At 44.9% G+C, this 22856-nt stretch overlaps 1 protein-coding gene across 2 annotated transcripts in view; it reads right to left on the bottom strand.

Annotated features, from left to right (window-relative positions):
• LOC115101247 (signal peptide peptidase-like 3) overlaps positions 1 to 22856 on the bottom strand; it is a 50963-nt gene that overhangs the window by 21584 nt on the left and 6523 nt on the right. Inside the window, exons 2-9 of one of the 2 annotated variants that reach the window (XM_029620591.2) lie at positions 8948 to 9025; positions 8642 to 8733; positions 8282 to 8401; positions 7893 to 7971; positions 7244 to 7356; positions 5246 to 5352; positions 1474 to 1637; positions 950 to 1137 (exon numbers count right to left, since the gene is read on the bottom strand). In XM_029620591.2, coding sequence (XP_029476451.1) covers positions 950 to 1137; positions 1474 to 1637; positions 5246 to 5352; positions 7244 to 7356; positions 7893 to 7971; positions 8282 to 8401; positions 8642 to 8733; positions 8948 to 9025 — 941 coding nt within the window. Of the gene's footprint in view, positions 1 to 949; positions 1138 to 1473; positions 1638 to 5245; positions 5353 to 7243; positions 7357 to 7892; positions 7972 to 8281; positions 8402 to 8623; positions 8734 to 8947; positions 9026 to 22856 lie in introns of both variants that reach the window. The other variant, XM_029620590.2, reaches the window with a different exon arrangement.

The following is a 22856-nucleotide window of genomic DNA, read 5'->3' as shown; positions in this document are numbered from 1 at the left end:
CTTTCAGCATGACAATGATCACAAACACACCGCCCGGGCAACGAAGGAGTGGCTTCGTAAGAAGCATTTCAAGGTCCTGGAGTGGCCTAGCCAGTCTCCAGATCTCATCCCTATAGAAAATCTTTGGAGGGAGTTGAAAGTCCGTGTTGCCCAGCAACAGCCCCAAAACATTACTGCTCTAGAGGAGATCTGCATGGAGGAATGTGCCAAAATACCAGCAAGTGTGTGAAAACCTTGTGAAGACTTAAAGAAAACATTTGACCTCTGTCATTGCCAACAAAGGGTATATATAAGAAAGTATTGAGATAAACTTTTGTTATTGACCAAATACTTATTTTCCACCATAATTTGCAAATAAATTCATTAAAAATCCTACAATGTGATTTTCTGGATTTTTCCCCCTAATTTTGTCTGTCATAGTTGAAGTGTACCTATGATGAAAATTACAGGCCTCTCATCTTTTTAAGTGGTAGAACTTGCACAATTGGTGGCTGACTAAATACTTTTTTTGCCCCACTGTATGTAGTCCTTGGCTCAGACAGTGTAGTAGTGTGGGCTCAATAGCTTCTCATTAGTGTGCAATATCTTGAGAATCAGTTGTATATGTGGTGGAAGAGCGCACTGTGCATGCAAAGGGTTGCAATTCCATTGAATTGGGAATAGTTTAACCAAAATATGCCACAAGACCTAGAATTGCCTTATGTGTAGTATCCCCCCCAAAATGTTCACTGTTAAATTAATCAAAAAAGTTAGCTTATAAGCAAAATTCCCAGGCTTAACTTCACATGGAAAAAGTCCAGAAAAATTCTGGAAATTTACCAGAAGGTTTCTGACACTTTGCCAAGCCCTAGTTACTACTCGAGGGTCGCTCTGACAGGAACAGGATTGGGCAGCCCTGTGTTACATGATGCTCCATCCCACCACTCTCGCTTCTCCACTCTGTTCTTACCCACAAAGTATCCGATGAGAGTGCAGTGGAAGTAGGAGACGCGCCCCATGCGCCCGGGTGTGCCTGGCCCCCCCGCCTCCCCGTTGGCCTGCTTCTTGTAGTTGTCGTAGCGCAGCACAAAGCACAGCAGTAGCCCCGGCATCACTATGTCCCCGATCCCCAGCATGGAGAAGTGACTGCCTGTGGAACTGGAGGGAGCGAGGGTTGAGAGATAGGGGGAAAAGGGGGAGGGATGGATGAAATATAGGGGGAAAATAAGAGGGGGAGGGAACCAAGACACGATGAAGGGCAGGATGCAAAGAGGAGCGAGAATAATAAGGAGATGACAGTTGTGGGTTGCATCATAGCAGGAAGGTAAAAGCAAGAGTGAGAGAGGGTGGGAAAAGGCAAGAGAAGAGAAATACAACCGTGAGTTTCAGCGCTCATAACAACACCAGAGGTTAATCAATACAGCTCTAGTGAATGGAGCTGGAGGTTCACACACAAGTCCAACGACCCCACCCCCCACGGTCAGGCTATGGTACCTGGGGAAAACCAGCTTGCCAGGCAGGGACAAGCGTGGGACGTCACGGCCCATCCCAGGGCCCAGGTGGAGCTTCCTGGAGAGCACGTCTAAGGGGTTGTCAGCCGGTTGGGTGGCCACCTTCACCATCACGTTGCTGTTGAAGATGTAGGCCGAGAAGAACACCTGGGGGACAGACACAAATGGAAGAGTCATCTACTGGGGCTCAAGCAATCCTAAGAAATTGCCACTGTAGTTCTGTTTTACACATGTTGACTAACCACGACAAATGTGATTGAAGAACAGAGTTGGCCTTTAAGGCTCTACCATGGTGCACAGCGGGAATAACCATTAACGTCAACTGTCCTGTTAGCATGGAAATGTCAGTCTATACCATTCTGCTCTATTCCCTGTTCTGCTCTGTCCACCTTAATTACCCTAAGAGACCTGGAACAGTGGAACTCTGTACCTTATGTCTTCGCACATACAGTAAGCCACTTTGACATAGTCTACAGTGACGAGGTGAGGGCCCTCGGAGTGTGGTGTCAGGAAAATAACCGCACACTCAACCTCAACAAAACAAAGGAGATGATCATGGACTTCAGGAAACAGCAGAAGGAGCACCCCCTATCCACATCGACGGGACAGTAGTGGAGAAGGTGGAAAGTTAAGTTCCTCAGCGTACACATCACGGACAAACTGAAATGGTCCATCCGCACAGACAGCGTGGTAAGGCAACCTCAGGAGGCTGAAGAAATTTGTCTCGTCACCAAAAACACAAACATTTACAGATGCACAATCGAGAGCATCCTGTCGGGCTGTATCACCGCCTGGTACGGCAACTGCTCCGCTCACAACCGTAAGGCTCTCCAGAGGGTAGTGAGGTCTGCACAACGCATCACCGGGTGCAAACTACCTGCCCTCCAGGACACCTACACCACCCGACGTTATAGGAAGGCCAAAAAGATCAAGGACAACAACCACGCGAGCCACTGCCTGTTCACCCCGCTATCATCCAAAAGGCGAGGTCAGTACAGGTGCATGAAAGCTGGGACTGAGAGACTGAAAAACAGCTTCTCTCAAGGCCATCAGACTGTTAAACAGCCATCACTAACATGGAGTAGCTTCTGCCAACATACAGACTTATAATTAACATTTGGATGTAATACATTTATCACAAGTCACTTAAACAATGCCACTTTATATAATGTTTACATACCCTACTGCATCTTGCCTATGCCATTCGGCCATCGCTCATCCATATACTTATATGTACATATTCTTAATCATTCCTTTACATGTGTGTATAAGGAAGTTGTGAAATTTTTAGATTACTTGTTAGATATTACTGCACGGTCAGAACTAGAAGCACAAGCATTTCGCTACACTTGCATTAACATCTGCTAAACATGTGTATGTGACCAATAAAATGTGATTTGATTTGATTTTACAGCCGGGGTGACAATCTAATTTTGCCCAGGGGCCGCTTTTGGGGTTCACACTAGAGGTCGACCGATTATGATTTTTCAGGGTCGATACAGATTATTGTAGGACCAAAATAGCCGATACCGATTAATCGGCCTATTTTAAAAATGTATTTGTAATAATGACAATTACAATAAAACTGAATGAACACTTATTTTAACTTAATATAATACATCAATAAAATCAATTTAGCCTCAAATAAATAATGAAGCATGTTCAATTTCGTTTAAATAATGCAAAAACAAAAGTGTTGGAGAAGAAAGTAAAAGTGTAATATGTGCCATGTAAGAAAGCTAACGTTTAAGTTCCTTGCTCAGAACATGAGAACATATGAAAGCTGGTGGTTCCTTTTAACATGAGTCTTCAATATTCCAAGGTAAGAAGTTTTAGGTTGTAGTTATTAAAGGAATTATAGGACTATTTCTCTCTATACCATTTGTATTTCATATACCTTTGACTATTGGATGTTCTTATAGGCACTTTAGTATTGCCAGTGTAACAGTATAGCTTCCATCCCTCTCCTTGCCGCTACCTGGGCTCGAACCAGGAACACATCGACAACAGCCACCCTCGACGCAGCGTTACCCATGCAGAGCAAGGGGAACAACTACTCCATGTCTCAGAGCGAGTGACGTTTGAAACGCTATTAGCGTGCACCCCGATAACTAGCTAGCCATTTCACATCGGTTACACCAGCCTAATCTCGGGAATTGATAGGCTTGAAGTCATAAACAGCTCAATGCTTGAAGCATTGCGAAGAGCTGCTGTCAAACGCACGAAAGTGCTGTTTGAATGAATGCTTGCGAGCCTACTGGTGCCTACCGTCGCTCAGTCAGACTGCTCTATCAAATCATAGACTTAATTATAACACACAGAAATACGAGCCTTAGGTCATTAATATGGTCGAATCCAGAAACTATCATCTTGAAAACAAAACATTTATTCTTTCAGTGAAATACGGAACCGTTCTGAGTTTTACCTAACGGGTGGCATCCATCAGTCTAAATATTCCTGTTACCTTGCACAATCTTCAATGTTATGTCATTATTACGTACAATTCTGGCAAATGAGGCGGCCCAAACTGTTGCATATGCACTGACTCTGCGTGCAATGAACGCAAGAGAAGTGACAATTTCAGCTGGTTAATATTGCCTGCTAACCTGGATTTCTTTTAGCTAAATATGCAGGTTTAAAAATATATACTTCTGTGTATTGATTTTAAGGCATTGATGTTTACGGTTAGGTACACGTTTGGAGCAACGACAGTCCTTATTTGCAAATGTGCACCGCATCGATTATATGCAACGCAGGACACGCTAGATAAACTAGTAATATCAACCATGTGTAGTTAACTAGTGATTATTATTGATTGATTTTTATAAGATAAGTTTAGTGCTAGCTAGCAACTTACTTTGGCTTCTTACTGCATCCGCGTAACAGGCAAGCTCCTCGTGGAGTGCAATGAGAGGCGGTTAGAGCGTTGGACTAGCTAACCGCAAGGTTGCAAGATTGAATCCCTGAGCTGACAAGGTAAAAAATCTGTCGTTCTGCCCCTGAACAAGGCAGTTAACCCACTGTTCCTAGGCCGCCATTGAAAATAAGAACGTGTTCTTAACTGACTTGCCTTGTTAAATACAGGTGTAAAAATAAAAATAGGCAAAATCGGGGTCCAAATATACCGATTTCCGATTGTTATGAAAACTTGAAAATCGGCCCTAATTAAATCGGCCATTCCGATTAAATCGGTCGACCTCTAGTTCACACACCCCTTAATTTTTTAATGCATTTCCTCACCATCAAAATGTGCTAAAAATAGTCCTGTATCCATAGTTTTACTTGAATTATATATTACCAGGTTAGTCTCATTGAAATTAACCACCTCTTTTACAAGAGGCCAAAATAGCACACAAAGTTGCAGAAACATTTACAACATCAAACACAAAGCACCACAGTTTAAAACATATAAAATGTACACATTGAACACCAAGATGGCTTGGGAACGTGTGGTGCAACTAGGGATCAAAATATTGACAGCCCCCCACTTAATTTTTCATCATAGTGTTTTGGAATTTTCCATGTTCCTCAACTGTCTAGCTTCAATTTTGGTGAATATTAGCACGCTGGACACATTCAAGATATTTGTAACTTTTTTAAAACTCAAACCACCCGTGGGCCAGATTGTACCCCCTCGCATGCCGGATTGGACCCCCTCGCGGGCCGGATGACTCATGGCCCTGCCGGTGTTTTAGCAGTCATATTTGGGTCAACTGGGTGACGGTGGGTTGAAGGGAGGAGAGGGGCTCTCTTACCCAGAACACGTCATAGATGAGCAGCCCTGACAGCAGCAGGCAAGACACCTTCAGACTGGGCAGCCGCACAAACGCTATCATGGCCACACACAACCCCATGGCTAGAGCTGAGGAGAGAGAGAGGAATATCACACATGGAGGGAGGGGGAGAGAAGGAAAGAAATGCACACACACAGATCTGAGATAGACAGAGGAATCAAACCTTTATGAACACACACATGAAGCTCAGAGAGCACGAGAGAGAGGGATCAGACCTTTATGAACACACACATGAAGCTCAGAGAGCACGAGAGAGAGAGGGATCAGACCTTTATGAACACACACATGAAGCTCAGAGAGCACGAGAGAGAGAGGGATCAGACCTTTATGAACACACACATGAAGCTCAGAGAGCACGAGAGAGAGAGGGATCAGACATGAACTAGAGGTCTTCACATGTCCAAAAACCACCCAACCAAATATGCAGTAATTACATTTTAAAAACAGACTGTTCCCAATGGACCAGAGGACAGTCAGACCCATTCCGAAAAGGGCCGTGGTAAAGAGATCCGTGCTGGTTCGTCTCAGAGAGACCTGTTCAGATCCGAAAGCAGAACGAACGAAAACTCCCAACTGCGCCATCAATAAACAAGCGATATTGGCCAAATGATCCACAGTTACGTGCCCTTAACAAATGACAAAAACTACCATTGGTTGTGTAGAATATTCATATATAAAGGGATACCAGCCTAGAGAGAATGAGAGAAAGAGAGATATGCCAGCACCATGGATTTCTTTAGATTGGTCAGATATCTGTATAGGCTACTACTGCTATACGTGTACAGGATGCTACTTTGTAAATTTTCTATCAGAATATTTTTTAGAAAGATAAGCATGATAATTGTTAGCCTAAAGGAGCAACTCTGCAAAGCCTAAAACAGTCCCCTCACCCGAAGTTCAACTGTCAAGAGTCAGTTTGAGTGCCTGTGTGCACTGCCTAAGTCTAATAATAACCATACCTACACAAAAGTTGCTTAACTTTATTAGGGTAGTAACAAAAGTCAGTCTTTAATAATAAAAATACAGAACTGGTCTATAGAAGCTTTTACCAACAAAAGAGATTGCCTACAGTAGTCCTTCCCAACAAATGACAGCAATAGATTAATGCTATTTATTTTACAACAGGCCTACTTTTAACAGATTTTTTTGTCATTTAGCCTTAAACTAAATACGAAGCACAAAGTTAGCCAACAAAAAGTCAAACATACCAATTTTTGCATAAGTTATTTAAAGAATTGGTTTAGATTATTAATAGGTATAGAATAATGGATTTACAATAATACAAATAATAATAACAACACCACAATTGATTGAATACGAAAATAAATCAATGAAAGGTAGAAAATTGCATCAAACCTAAATAGCACAGTCCATTAGGCCACACCAACGGGCTTCTCATCTTTGTCCACTAGAATATTAAAACTTGTCCGAGGACATTCCCCTCGTCAGCTTCTTTTCACTATACTTCTCATCCCCTAACTTTTGTTTTACTACTGAGATGTGCAGCCGGAACCAGTTTCAGCTGGACATAAGCTATACGATTTATTGAGTGGCAATTAGCTGACTCAGATAACAAGCGTGCGCAGTTCTCATCACACAAATACAAAATTAACAGAGGACAGGTCCAATAAGGCCGAGTCGGTAAATTAATTTTGATTGCACATACCTAAGACCTGTGGCAATTATTTCAGTCCCAACCCTGATCCGAGACAAAAGTCAGAATTTAGGACGCGCGCCCGCTACAGTCCCGATCTCAAACTCTGGTTCCGTTGGACCCATGAAGACCTCTAATATGAACACATGCAGCTCAAAAACACAAGTAATGGAGCTCAGAGAGTGAGACACAAACTGAGATAGAGAAACTAAAGAAAGGCAATGGCAAACAATAATCTGAAACACGCCGTTTATACCCCCCACACACGTTCACAAACACAAGGTAGTTATGACACAATGATATACCATCCATGAGCAGCCAGTGTCCCGTCAGCACCCAAATCAGCACCAGCATGACAGAGAGGGAGAAGGCGAGGAGCTCGGCCAGAGTGAAGCGCCCACAGCAGCCAAACGAGATCCTACAGGGGGGAGGAGGGAGAGAGATGGTTTATACACAATCTCTTCACTGGAAAATTACATTTTCTAAACACATGTCGATATGTACGGGGTTAAATACGTAGATATAGCAAAGTTTACTTCAGAGTTCAAATAAAGGCCAGATGCTTTACATTGTCAAACAGAAAAGGGGAATTAAAGAGTTGTGACATTGGAGACTTGGCTATGGTAGCCTCTCAGTTTGACATGTGGACCAACATGATACCATGCATCTCTAACATCCTATTGATGAGCCTGAGGACGGATGGTGCCGAATCAGTTGTGCCTTTGGAGTGAATAGATACCCATTAGCATATGCTGCGGAACAATTGGTATTTTGCTATTTTTGGTGCCAAAGTGATCACAGGCCAGCAGGCACACACCGATTCAAATGGCATTATGTAGATTTGTGAGAGATAAGAGAGAACAAGAGATAAAGAGAGCCAGAAGGGGGAGAGGAAGACAGCAGGGTCCTGGGAGAGAAAGAGAGCGAGACAAATGGACAAAGAAACTTACTTACTTGTTTTGTGGGGAGCAGGGTCTGGTCAAGTACTGGCACATTGGCAACAGGAGGAATGCAAACGCAATTGTCGCAAGAACTGATGAGGAACAACAAAGAGGGAGATAGATAAGTGAACGAGAGACCACTCGTAACCAGACAGTTTGTTTCAGTTCATTGGTTTCCACTCAGTTTAACAGTGATAATCATTGTCATCTCACCCATAAGAAGTATGCAGAGAAATGTTTTTGTTAAATCAATGCATGATGACTTGTATTTTGCCTAACTGCACAACTAATATATCATGCTCTAAGGAAACAACTAAATTAATGTCTGCTTGCCTTTAGACAAGAAATTGCTCTAACATTATGGCACATTTGTTTGTGTGTGTGGTGTGACGGGTCAGGTACCTGCGGTGCAAATGGTGAAAACCACCTGGACAGAGTCGAAGAAAAAGAACATGACGAGCAGAGACACGGAGGCTCCTATGGGAAGGAACAGAGCCTGCGTGGAGTCTATGGTTTGAATACCTGCAAGACAACACAATACATGCACAAGTGAGAATGCTCAAACACACAGAGATAGACAATCACTATCATACACACACACAGGCATACACATTTCTGCATGTGCTGCATCTATAGTCTGGGTAACAGCAAACAAACCAACAAATATACAGAATCCATGGTATGACGACATCCAACTTGTAAACAGAAAAGAAAAACACACGCTCTGTATGTCTTATGTCTCACCAAATATGTGAGACTCACTGTTGTTTGTGTTGCCATTGTTGAAGGCCCCATTCGGGACAGGGTTACCATCCTTATCCTTCTCCTGGTTCTCACAGTCCATGTTCAACGATCTGCATGGGGAAAGGTGGAAAGAAATGTTGACTAACTGAAATAAATCAAGCTTCTCTCACGGAGAGAATAGCAAAGACTTGTTTTAAAAAGGGTGGATAGCTCAATATAGGTGTTCAATGCTTACTATAATGGAAATAACATGATAAAAAGATGAGCCACATAGTGACGAGTGTCTGCCTATCTGGGATGTAAGCACTTAGACGGGGTACCCACCTGAAGCTGCCATAGACAATGAGGAGGATGGAGATGAGGAAAGTGGACACCTGGCTGGAGTCGACGAGTGAGTACGCCCTATAGACAGAGAGCGAGAGAGATTTCAGATGATCATCCATTTCCTCCACAGAATATATTACAGAGTAGCCCATAGTATACTTCAGTGATGCATATGTCAACAAAGTTGTATCAATAACATGGCTAACTTGGCTACATTGAGTTATAAGTGGGTCGATTTTTCTTTACTATTTTCTACATTGTAGCATAATAGTGAAGACATCAAAACTATGAAATAACACATGGAATCATGTAGTAAAAAAATAAAAAAAGAGTTATATTTTAAAAATGAGAGATTCTTCCTATAGCCACCCTTTGCCTTGACAGCTTTGCACACATGGCATTCTCTCAACCAGCTTCATGAGGTAGTCACCTGGAATGCATTTCAATTAACAGGTGTGCTTTGTTAAAAGTTCATTTGTGGAATTTCTTTCCGTCTTAATGCGTTTGAGCCAATCAGTTGTGTTGTGACAAGTAAGTGGTGGTATACAGAAGATGGTCTTTTACCAAATAGGGCTAAGTCCATATTATGGCAAGAACAGCTCAAATAAGCAAAGAGAAATGACAGGCCATCATTACTTTAACACGTGAAGATAGGTCAATGCAGAAAATGTGAAGATTTTTGAAACTTTCTTCAATTGCAGTCGCAAAAACCATCAAGCACGGATGAAACTGGCTCTCATGAGGACCGCCACAGGAAAGGAAGACCCAGAGTTACCTCTGCTACAGAGCATGAGTTCATTAGAGTTACCAGCCTCAGAAATTGCAGCCCAAATAAATGCTTCAGAGTTCAAGTAACAAACAACTGTTCAGAGGAGACTACATGAATTAAGCCTTCATGGTTGAATTGCTGCAAAGAAACAACTACTAAAAGGTCACCAATAATAATAATAAGAGACTTGATTTGGTCAAGAAACACAAGCAATGGACATTAGACCGGTGGAAATCTGTCCTTTGGTCTGACGAGTCCAAATGTGCGATTTTTAGTTCCAACCGGAGTGTCTTTGTGAGACGCATGTATGGTTTCCACCGTGAAGCATGGAGGTCATGTGACGGTGCTTTGCTGGTGACACAGTCTGATTTATTTAGAATTCAAGGCACACTTAGCCCACATGGCTACCACAGCATTCTGCAGCGATACGCCATCCCATCTGGTTTGCACTTAGTGGGACTATCATTTGTTTTTCAACAGGACAATGACCCAACACACCTCCAGGCTGTGTAAGGACTAATTGACCAAGGAGAGTGATGAGTGCTGCATCAGATGACCTGGCCTCCACACTCAGATGACCTGGCCTCCACACTCAGATGACCTGGCCTCCACACTCAGATGACCTGGCCTCCACACTCAGATGACCTGGCCTCCACACTCAGATGACCTGGCCTCCACACTCAGATGACCTGGCCTCCACACTCAGATGACCTGGCCTCCACACTCAGATGACCTGGCCTCCACACTCAGATGACCTGGCCTCATTTACATTTAAGTCATTTAGCAGACGCTCTTATCCAGAGCGACTTACAAATTGGTGCATTCACCTTATGACATCCAGTGGAGCAGCCACTTTACAATAGTGCATCTAAATCTTTTAAGGGGGGGGGGGTGAGAAGGATTACTTTATCCTATCCTAGGTATTCCTTAAAGAGGTGGGGTTTCAGGTGTCTCCGGAAGGTGGTGATTGACTCCGCTGTCCTGGCGTCGTGAGGGAGTTTGTTCCACCATTGGGGGGCCAGAGCAGCGAACAGTTTTGACTGGGCTGCGCGGGAACTGTACTTCCTCAGTGGTAGGGAGGCGAGCAGGCCAGAGGTGGATGAACGCAGTGCCCTTGTTTGGGTGTAGGGCCTGATCAGAGCCTGGAGGTACTGAGGTGCCGTTCCCCTCACAGCTCCGTAGGCAAGCACCATGGTCTTGTAGCGGATGCGAGCTTCAACTGGAAGCCAGTGGAGAGAGCGGAGGAGCGGGGTAACGTGAGAGAACTTGGGAAGGTTGAACACCAGACGGGCTGCGGCGTTCTGGATGAGTTGTAGGGGTTTAATGGCACAGGCAGGGAGCCCAGCCAACAGCGAGTTGCAGTAATCCAGACGGGAGATGACAAGTGCCTGGATTAGGACCTGCGCCGCTTCCTGTGTGAGGCAGGGTCGTACTCTGCGGATGTTGTAGAGCATGAACCTACAGGAACGGGCCACCGCCTTGATGTTAGTTGAGAACGACAGGGTGTTGTCCAGGATCACGCCAAGGTTCTTAGCGCTCTGGGAGGAGGACACAGTGGAGTTGTCAACCGTGATGGCGAGATCATGGAACGGGCAGTCCTTCCCGGGAGGAAGAGCAGCTCCGTCTTGCCGAGGTTCAGCTTGAGGTGGTGATCCGTCATCCACACTGATATGTCTGCCAGACATGCAGAGATGCGATTCGCCACCTGGTCATCAGAAGGGGGAAAGGAGAAGATTAATTGTGTGTCGTCTGCATAGCAATGATAGGAGAGACCATGTGAGGTTATGACAGAGCCAAGTGACTTGGTGTATAGCGAGAATAGGAGAGGGCCTAGAACAGAGCCCTGGGGGACACCGGTGGTGAGAGCACGTGGTGTGGAGACGGATTCTCGCCACGCCACCTGGTAGGAGCGACCTGTCAGGTAGGACGCAATCCAAGCGTGGGCCGCGCCGGAGATGCCCAACTCGGAGAGGGTGGAGAGGAGGATCTGATGGTTCACAGTATCGAAGGCAGCCGATAGGTCTAGAAGGACGAGAGCAGAGGAGAGAGAGTTAGCTTTAGCAGTGCGGAGCGCCTCCGTGATACAGAGAAGAGCAGTCTCAGTTGAATGACTAGTCTTGAAACCTGACTGATATGGATCAAGGTCATTCTGAGAGAGATAGCGGGAGAGCTGGTCAAGGACGGCACGTTCAAGAGTTTTGGAGAGAAAAGAAAGAAGGGATACTGGTCTGTAGTTGTTGACATCGGAGGGATCGAGTGTAGGTTTTTCAGAAGGGTGCAACTCTCGCTCTCTTGAAGACGGAAGGGACGTAGCCAGCGGTCAGGGATGAGTTGATGAGCGAGGTGAGGTAAGGGAGAAGGTCTCCGGAAATGGTCTGGAGAAGAGAGGAGGGGATAGGGTCAAGCGGGCAGGTTGTTGGGCGGCCGGCCGTCACAAGACGCGAGATTTCATCTGGAGAGAGAGGGGAGAAAGAGGTCAGAGCACAGGGTAGGGCAGTGTGAGCAGAACCAGCGGTGTCGTTTGACTTAGCAAACGAGGATCGGATGTCGCCGACCTTCTTTTCAAAATGGTTGACGAAGTCATCTGCAGAGAGGGAGGAGGGAGGAGGTGGCGGCAAAGAGCTTCCTAGGGTTAGAGGCAGATGCTTGGAATTTAGAGTGGTAGAAAGTGGCTTTAGCAGCAGCGACAGAAGAGGAAAATGTAGAGAGGAGGGAGTGAAAGGATGCCAGGTCCGCAGGGAGGCGAGTTTTCCTCCATTTCCGCTCGGCTGCCCGGAGCCCTGTTCTGTGAGCTCGCAATGAGTCGTCGAGCCACGGAGCGGGAGGGGAGGACCGAGCCGGCCTGGAGGATAGGGGACATAGAGAGTCAAAGGATGCAGAAAGGGAGGAGAGGAGGGTTGAGGAGGCAGAATCAGGAGATAGGTTGGAGAAGGTTTGAGCAGAGGGAAGAGATGATAGGATGGAAGAGGAGAGAGTAGCGGGGGAGAGAGCGAAGGTTGGGACGGCGCGATACCATCCGAATAGGGGCAGTGTGGGAAGTGTTGGATGAGAGCGAGAGGGAAAAGGATACAAGGTAGTGGTCGGAGACTTGGAGGAGTTGCAATGAGGTTAGTGGAAGAACAGCATCTAGTAAAGATGAGGTCGAGCGTATTGCCTGCCTTGTGAGTAGGGGGAAGGTGAGAGGGAGAGGTCAAAAGAGGAGAGGAGTGGAAAGAAGGAGGCAGAGAGGAATGAGTCAAAGGTAGGCGTGGGGAGGTTAAAGTCGCCCAGAACTGTGAGAGGTGAGCCGTCCTCAGGAAAGGAGCTTATCAAGGCATCAAGCTCATTGATGAACTCTCGAGGGAACCTGGAGGGCGATAAATGATAAGGATGTTAAGCTTGAAAGGGCTGGTAACTGTGACAGCATGGAATTCAAAGGAGGCTATAGACAGATGGGTAAGGGGAGAAAGAGAGAATGACCACTTGGGAGAGATGAAGATCCCGGTGCCACCACCCCGCTGACCAGAAGCTCTCGGGGTGTGCGAGAACACGTGGGCGGACGAAGAGAGAGCAGTAGGAGTAGCAGTGTTATCTGTGGTGATCCATGTTTCCGTCAGTGCCAAGAAGTCGAGGGACTGGAGGGAGGCATAGGCTGAGATGAACTCTGCCTTGTTGGCCGCAGAACGGCAGTTCCAGAGGCTACCGGAGACCTGGAACTCCACGTGGGTCGTGCGCGCTGGGACCACCAGATTAGGGTGGCCGCGGCCACGCGGTGTGGAGCGTTTGTATGGTCTGTGCAGAGAGGAGAGAACAGGGATAGACAGACACATAGTTGACAGGCTACAGAAGAGGCTACGCTAATGCAAAGGAGATTGGAATGACAAGTGGACTACACGTCTCGAATGTTCAGAAAGTTGAGCTTAAATGATACAGTACTGCTGAAGTAGGCTAGGTGGCAGTGGCTGCGTTGTTGACTTTGTAGGCTAGCTGGCAGTGGCTGCGTTGTTGATTACGTTACGTTGCGTTAAAAGAACGACAATAGCTGGCTAGGTAACCTAGAAAATCGCTCCAGACTACACAATTATCTTTGATACAGAGACGGCTATGTAGCTAGCTATGTAGCTAGCTACGATCAAACAAATCAAACCGTTGTACTGTAATGAAATTAAATGAAAATGTGATACTACCTGTGGAGCGAGGCGGAATGCGACCGGGTTGTTGAGTTCTAATCGGTAGACGTTGGCTATCTGTTAGCTAGCTAGCAGTGTCTCCTACGTTAAGGACGACAAATAGCTGGCTGCGTTGTTGATTCAGGGGCTAGCTGGCTAGCTAGCTAGCAGTGTTGATTACGTTACGTTGCGTTAAAAGAACGACAATAGCTGGCTAGGTAACCTAGAAAATCGCTCTAGACTACACAATTATCTACACAATTATCTTTGATACAGAGACGGCTATGTAGCTAGCTATGTAGACGGTGGGCGTTAGCTAGCTGGCTAGCTGCTGGGCAGATACGTTAGGACGACGAAATACGATAATTACGCAATTATCTTTGATACAAAGACGGCTATGTAGCTAGCTAAGAAGAAATTGCTAAGATTAGACAAATCAAACCGTTGTACTATAATGAAATGTAATGAAAAGTTATACTACCTGCAGACCGAAGTGCGGATGCGACTGCTCGCTCCAACCCGGAAGTAGCAGGTATCAAGTATCCTAGTTTTACATTTCCTGCATTGCAGGAAAGTTCTCCTGCAACACGGCGATCAAATTAAGATCCTATATCTGTAAATACTTGATAAATGTGTCCTAAACCAAATGATTATCAATGTAAAATGTCATGTTTTCTTTGTGTGTCCCAGGTCAACCTCCCCAGTTATTCCTCAGATAGCAGTTGCTAGTCTCTCAGTCCACACTCAGATGACCTGGCCTCCACACTCAGATGACCTCAACCCAATTGAAATGGTTTGGGATGAGTTGGACCGCAGAGTGAAGGAAAAGCCGCTAACAAGTGCCTAGCATGTGGGAACTCCTTCAAGACTGTCGGAAAAAGCTTTCCAGGTGAAGCTGGTTGAGAGAATGCCAAGAGTGTGCAAAGCTGTCATCAAGGAAAAAGGTGGCTACCTTGAAGATTCTTAAACAAAACACTTTTGGTTACTACAGGATTCCAGGTGTGTAATTTCATAGTCTTGATGTCTTCACTATTATTCTAGAATGTAATGAAATCTTGGTTGGGACAGGCGAGCACATCAGCAGAGGAGCTCGAATGATTTCTCTCTGTCACATGGAAATAGTTTCAGTGTTTAGCTAGCTAGCTAGTTAGTCGGTCAGGCAAGGAAAGGTGTGTAAGCGGTAAATTTGGGCTGCGCTCAAAGGGCCAACCTCAGCTGTCACTTTCACTAGCCAGCCATAAAGGGCAGCTAACTAGCCACTGAAAGGAAAGGAAGGCTAGAGTAATTTGTGTTTATCTGTTGGGCTTAGGTTATGGTTTGTCATGTTTGCAAGGTACAGATACTCATTGGCTTGTCTTCCTATTATTTGACAGCTTAGCTGTCATGTTAAAGTAGTAGATGCCAGCGCAGTGGAGCTCATATGAGAAGGATATTTGTTTACAAAGCCAGCAAACTACTTGTTTTGGCCCATTTCTACTAATGCAATTCATTTGGAAACTGCCCCAGCTTCGTAACTAACCAGCCAACATTGGCTAACTCTGTAGCTAGTCAAGCAAGAAAGCAAGAGTTGATTGGAGGAGAGAGAGAGGGAGAGTGTGGAAAGGGAGCCGGGTAACTATCACACAATTTATTATGGAAACTCTTTATTAGGAAGAGAGTATGTGTATGGTTGAGAGAAAAAAAGAGGAAGGAAGAGACATTGAGTGAGTGAGTTGTTCCTGACTACAATTGCATCCTAATTGTTGCTCCTCTCCCTGTTCCTCTGTTCCTCTAGGTCAGTGAAAACAAAGGGCATGATATGGAGTCAGGGCTCAGCAGCAAAAAGGCATGGAGAAAAGAGGAGTTAGAGATGATTGGAGAGATAGAGATGTGGAGAGTGGAAGCAGAATGAGAGTACAGAGCAGAGGGAGGGGAAAAGGGAGAGCACACCTGAGAGGGAAGCCTACGTTTCCATCGAGTATGTCTGCCCCAAGTCCCACCATTGTACCACACAGCCTGGGCCTAAAGTGACAGTGGCAGGGGGTTTGGAGTCGTTTTGAAGTGGTAGGAACTTATCTGCTCTAGAGCTTGTAATGGGTTATACCAAGAGAATGGGCGGGGTTGGCCATCTTGACCAACCGAGGAGCTATTACAATATTGGACGCACAGGCAGAAAATTGTGGAAGTGTGTGTTTGGGGGATGCTCAACATTGCCATCATAAATTGTGTGGGGGACCCTGCAAAAGGCCCCTTACCAGAAACCAACTGCAGGGGCCTAAAGCATTCAAAATTCAGCTTGTGCAATCACTTTGTGATATGGCTACAGTGGCAGGAAGAGGAGAGCCAATAGTGTGGCACCAGGGCGTGTGAACTGAGTTGTAACTCATTGGAAAGCAGGTGAAGCTTGAAGGGCACATGAGAGGGTGCGCATCCGGAGTGGATGCAGGGCAAAGAGTGGGAAAAACCTCTGTTGGGTACTCCACGTGTTCTGTGACACTTTGCAGGGTGGGGCCGTGGTTCCAGAAGTTCCATGATATGTTGTAGGCTAAACGCAAACACTAAAGTGACAGTGTGAAATACATCCTACAAATAATTTCTCTGAACAGTTGCGTATCTTCTCTCTTCGTCTCGAATACTTGTTGCATTAACAGAATTGTCAAAGTAGGCTATTATTTCTACATTGTGTTTTATTTTACCTTTATTTAACCAGGTAGGCCAGTTGAGAACAAGTTCTCATTTACAACTGTGACCTGATCAAAATAAAGCAAAGCAGTGCGACAAAAAACAGAGTTACACACGGGATAAACAAAAGTACAGTCAAATAACACAATAGAAAAATCAATATACAGTGTGTGCAAATGGAGTAAGGAGGTAAGGCAATAAATAGGCCAATAGTAGCGAAGTAATTACAATTTAGCAAATTAACACTGGAGTGATAGATGTGCAAGTAGAAATACTGGTGTGCAAAAGAACAAAAAAGGTAAATAAAAACAATATAGGGATAGTCAGTTTTACGAGGGTATGTTAAGCAGCGTGTGTGAAGGAGGCTTTGATGCAAAATAGGAAGCCAATTATAGATTTAATTTTGGATTGAAGATTCTTATGAGCAGTTGGAGGCCACAGAATGAGTGCTGTATGCCATTAAAGCTCATTTGGAGGTTTGTTAACACAGTGTTCAAAGAGGGGCCAGAAGTATACAGAATGGTGTCGTCTGCTTAGAAGTGGATCGGGGAATCACCCGCAGTAAGAGCGACATTGTCGGCCCGAGAATTGAACCCTGTGGTACCCCCATAGAGACTTCCAGACAACAGGCCCTCCCAAATCTGACACACTGAACTCTGAGAAGTAGTTGGTGAACCAGGCGAGGCAGTCATTATAGTAACCAAGGCCGCTGAGTCTGCCGATAAAAATACAATGATTGACAGAGTCGAAAGCCTTGGCCAGGACGATGAAGGCGGCTGCACAGTACTGTCTTTTATCGATGGCGGTTATGATAGTGTAGTACATTGAGCGTGGCTGAGGTGCATCCGTGACCAGTTCGGAAACCGGATTGCACAGCGGAGAAGGTACGGTGGGATTCGAAATAGTCAGTGATCTGTTTGTTAACTTGGCTTTCAAAGACTTTAGAAAGCCAGGGCAGGATAAATATAGGTCTATAACAGTTTGGGTCTCGAGTGTCACCCCCTTTGAAGAGGGGGATGACCGCGGCAGCTTTCCAATCTTTAGGAATCTCGGACGATACGAAAGGTTGAAAAAAATAGAAATAGGAGTTGCAACAATGGTGGCGGATAATTTTAGAAATAGAGGATCCAGATTGTCTAGTCCAGCTGATTTGTACAGGTCCAGGTTTTGCAACTCTTTCAGAACATCTGCTATCTGGATTTGGGTGAAGGAGAGCTGGGGAGGCTTGGGCAAGTAGCTGCGGGGGGGTGTGGAGCGGTTGGCCGGGGTTGGGGAAGCCAGGTGGAAAGCATGGCCAGCCATAGAGAAATGCTTAATGAAATTCTCAATTATCGTAGATTTAGAAATCGGTGGTGACCATGTTCCCTAGCCTCAGTGCAGTGGGCAGCTGGGAGGAGGTGCTCTTATTCTTCATGGACTTTAGTGTGCCAGAACTTTTTGGAGTTAGGTACAGGATGCAAATTTCTGTTTGAAAAAGCTAGCCTTTGCTTTCCTAACCGACTGTGTGTATTGGTTCCTGACTTCCCTGAAAAGTTGCATATCGCGGGGACTAGTTGATGCTAGCGCAGTACGCCATAGGATGTTTTTGTGGTGGTCGAGGGCAGTCAGGTCTGAAGTGAACCAAGGGCTATATCTGTCCTTAGTTCTACATTTTTTGAAAGGGGCATGCTTACCGTAATTGCTGGACTATTAAGCGCACCTGAATATAAACCGCACCCACTGAATTATTAAAAAATATGTATTTTGTACATAAATACGCCGCACATGTCTATAAGCTGCAGGTGCCTACCGGTACATTGAAACAAATGAACTTGGTCACCATCTTCCTCCTCCTGTGCACTGAAACCACTGAAGTCATCTCCTTCAGTGTCGGAGATGAATAGCCTCAGAATTGCTTCATCCGATGTAGGATCGGTTTCATTGTCGCTCTCGTCACTTTCATCCGGAGGCAAATACCCCGCTGAGCTCATGCTGCCCCTTCAACACGCAGCAGTCCAGCCTTTCGAAACCCGTTGATGATAGTGGATTTTTTGACAATGCTCCACGCTGTCAGGACCCACTGGCAGACTTGACCATAAGTTGCTCTTTGCATGCAGCCCGTTTCAGTGAAGGATTTCTCCCCACTTGTCATCCAAGACTCCCACTGAACAAGGAGCGCCACCTTAAATGCACGATTTACACTGATGTCGAGTGGCTGCAAATACTTTGGGCCATCTGCTTTTCTTCCCTCTGAAAGTCTTTGTTGTCTTTTTGCACTGAGTCAGTTCCTCACGCTGCTGTTTCCAACGTCTTATCATCGACTCATTAAGGCCAAGCTCCCATGCAGCAGCTCTCATTTTCCAACAGCCAGATCGATCACCTTCAACTTGAAAGCTGCATCATATGCATTTCTCCGTGTCTTTGCCATGATGAGGGTGACAAAATTACTACCGTAAATCAGAATGATGGGAAGTTTGAGCGCGCTCGATTTTACGTCACATTATGTGACGGTGCTCAGTTTTTTGGCGGCATGAATCTTGTGAAATTGGGAAAAATCCATAAATTTGCTGCGTCATTGCATAAACCGCGAGGTTCAAAGCGTGGGAATAAAGTAGCGGCTTATAGTCCAGCAATTACGGTATTTAAGATGGTGGGGAAATTACTTTTAAAAGAACATCCAGGTCTCCTCTACTGACGGGATGAGGTCAATATCATTCCAGGATACCCGGGCTAGGTCAATTAGAAAGGTCTGCTTGCAGAAGTGTTTTAGGAAGCGTTTGACAGTGATGAGGGGTGGTCGTTTGACTGCGGACCCATAACAGATGCAGGCAACGAGGCAGTGATCGCTGAGATCCTGATTGAAAACAGCAGAGGTGTATTTGGAGGGCAAGTTGGTCAGGATAATATCTATGAGGGTTCCCATGTTTACGGATTTGGGGTTGTACCTGGTGAGTTCCTTGATAATTTGTGTCACAGCTGGTAGCTGAGGTGGGTCTATAACAGGCAGCAACAGTGAATAACTTACTTCTGGAGAGATACATTTTTAAAATTAGAAGCTCAGACTGTTTGGGCATAGGCCTGGAAAGTATGACAGAACTCTGCAGGCTAACTCCTCACCCTTTGGCAGTTCTATCTTGACGGAAAATGTTGTAGTCGGGGATAGAAATCTCCAAATTTTTGGTGGCCTTCCTAAGCCAGGATTCAGACACGGCAAGCACATCAAGGTTGGTAGAGTGTGCTAAAGCAGTGAGTAAAACAAACTTAACCTCTTAAGTCGACCCTCTACTTTTTCGAACATTCTGTTAAAAATCGCGCAACATTTCAGCGCCCTGCTACTCAGGCCAGGAATATAGTATATGCATATGATTAGTATGTGTGGATAGAAAACACTCAGACGTTTATAAAACTGGTTAAATCACGGCTGTGACTATAACAGAATGTGCGTTTCATCGAAAAGTGCAGGAAAATCTGATCACTGAAAATGGAAAAATATATCCATCCACCACTTCAACCCATTGTTATAGGCGATCCACATTAAATGGGGCTGAGGTTGCAGTACCTACAGCTTCCACACGATGTCTAGAGTCTTGTCATTTGCTTCGGCTTTGATTCTTGGTCAAACCGACACAAGGTCTCCGACCGGATGTTTTGGTCGAGATCTCTCCGGACATTTTTTTCCAGACGGACACCTATAGAATTTACATCGCCTCCTGATGAATTTTATCGCTTATTAACGTGTACTAATACCTAAAGTTGCATTACAAAAGTATTTCGAAGTGTTTTGTGAAAGTTTATCTTCGACTTTTTTAATTAAAAAAAAATGACGTTACGTTATGAAACGCTATTTTTTTCCGTTTATCACACAGTCTTCATAGATCGATATCTAGGCTATATATGGACCTATTTAATCGGAAAAAAAAGACCCAATAGTGATTATGGGACATCTAGGAGTGCCAACAAAGAAGATGGTCAAAGGTAATGAATGTTTTATATTTTATTGTGCGGTTTGTGTAGCGCCGAATATGCTAATTATTTTGTTTACGTCCCCTGCGGGTCTTTTGGGGTGTTACATGCTATCAGATAATAGCTTCTCATGCTTTCGCCGAAAAGCATTTTAAAAATCTGACTTGTTGCCTGGATTCACAACGAGTGTAGCTTTAATTCAATACCCTGCATGTGTATTAATGAACGTTTGAGTTTTAACTAATACTATTAGCATTTAGCGTAGCGCATTTGCATTTCCAGAGCTCTAGATGGGACACCTGCGTGCCAGGTAGGAGCAAGAGGTTAAGGAGGCTTCTGATTTTAACATGCATGAAACCAAGGCTTTTACGTTACAGAAGTCAACAAATGAGAGCACCTGTGGACACACAGGGCCTGGATTAACCTCTACATCAACCGAGGAACAGAGAAGGAGTAGGATGAGGGTACGGCTAAAGGCTATCAAAACTGGTCGTCTAGTGCGTTGGGGGCAGAGAATAAAAGGAGCAGATTTCTGGGCGTGGTAGAATAGATTCAAAGTAGAATGTACAGACAGGGGTATGGTAGGGTGCGAGTACAGTGGAGGTAAAACTAAGCATTGAGTGACAATAAGAGAGTTTGCATCTCTGGGGGCACTAGTTATGCTAGGTGACGTCACCGCATGTGTGGAAGGTGGGACAAAAGAGGTATTTGAGGCATGTTGAGTGGGGCTAGGTGCTCCGTAGTAAAATAAAACAATGATAACTACCCTAAACAACTGTATACAAAGGCATGCTGACATTACAGAAACATAAAGCAATCATAGGTGTTGATTGGGAGAGCTAGATAAGACAACAGCTAATCAGCTAAGACAACAACAGGTAAAATGTCAATGAATGGGCAGAGATGGTCAGTTAACTACACACAGGGCCTGAGTTCGAGGCTGGGGTCAACAGAGAAACAAAATCAACAAAAATGGAGTACCGAGATTAATCATCAGTCCCGCAGGCATCGGCTATGTAGCCAGGTGATCATAGGGTCCAGCCCATGTCAGGCCTGGTCTGTACTAAATCTTATTGAGAGAGGTTACCTACATTTTAAAACAGTCTCTGAACAGTTGTTTGCATTTTTACATTATTTGACAACGATTCTTACTTCTGTAACAAATAGCCTATTTTCTGTGGGTTTTGAAATTATTTGAATATTCCCCTCACATTTGGGATAATTTTTGTACTTACAGAGCATTCGGGAAGTATTCAGACCCCTTGACCTTTTCCACATTTTGTTACGTTACAGTATTCTGAAATGGATTAAAATGTCGTTCCCCTCAATCTACACACCATACCCCATAATGACAAAGCAAAAACTGCTTTTATAAATATTAGCAAATGTATTAAGATTTTAAAAAACAGAAACACCTTATTTACATAAGTATTCAGACCCTTTGCTATGAGACATGAAACTGAGCTCAGGTGCATCCTGTTTCCATTGATCATCCTTGAGATGTTAACACAACTTGGAGCCCACCGGTGGTAAATTCAATTGATTGGACATGATTTGGAAAGGCAGACACCTATCTATAGAAGGTCCCACAGTTGACAGTGCATGTCAGAGCAAAAATCAAGCCATGAGGTCGAAGGAATTGTCCGTAAAGCTGCGAGACAGGATTGTGTCGAGACAGATCTGGAGAAGGGTACCAAAAACAAATGTCTGCAGCATTGAATGTCCCCAAGAACACCGTGGCCTCCATCATTCTTAAATGGAAGAAGTTTGGAACCACCAAGACTCTTCCTAGAGCTGGCTGCCCAGACAAACTGAGCAATCCAGACCCATATCAAACATCTCCAATCCAAAGTTAAATCTAGAATTGGCTTCCTATTTCGCAACAAAGCATCCTTCACTCATGCTGCCAAACATACCCTTGTAAAATTGACCATCCTACCAATCCTCGACTTTGGCGATGTCATTTACAAAATAGCCTCCAATACCCTACTCAACAAATTGGATGCAGTCTATCACAGTGCTATCCGTTTTGTCACCAAAGCCCCATATACTACCCACCATTGCGACCTGTACGCTCTCGTTGGCTGGCCCTCGCTTCATACTCGTCGCCAAACCCACTGGCTCCATGTCATCTACAAGACCCTGCTAGGTAAAGTCCCCCTTATCTCAGCTCGCTGGTCACCATAGCATCTCCCACCTGTAGCACACGCTCCAGCAGGTATATCTCTAGTCACCCCCAAAACCAATTATTTCTTTGGCCGCCTCCCTTCCAGTTCTCTGCTGCCAATGACTGGAACGAACTACAAAAATCTCTTAAATTGGAAACACTTATCTCCCTCACTAGCTTTAAGCACCAACTGTCAGAGCATCTTACAGATTACTGCACCTG

This window comes from Oncorhynchus nerka, linkage group LG19 (genome assembly GCF_034236695.1).
Source record: "Oncorhynchus nerka isolate Pitt River linkage group LG19, Oner_Uvic_2.0, whole genome shotgun sequence".
In the NCBI taxonomy this organism is placed as follows: Eukaryota; Metazoa; Chordata; class Actinopteri; order Salmoniformes; family Salmonidae; genus Oncorhynchus; species Oncorhynchus nerka.
Note: the sequence above shows the minus strand (reverse complement) of the source record. Positions and strands in the feature narration are given on the sequence as shown.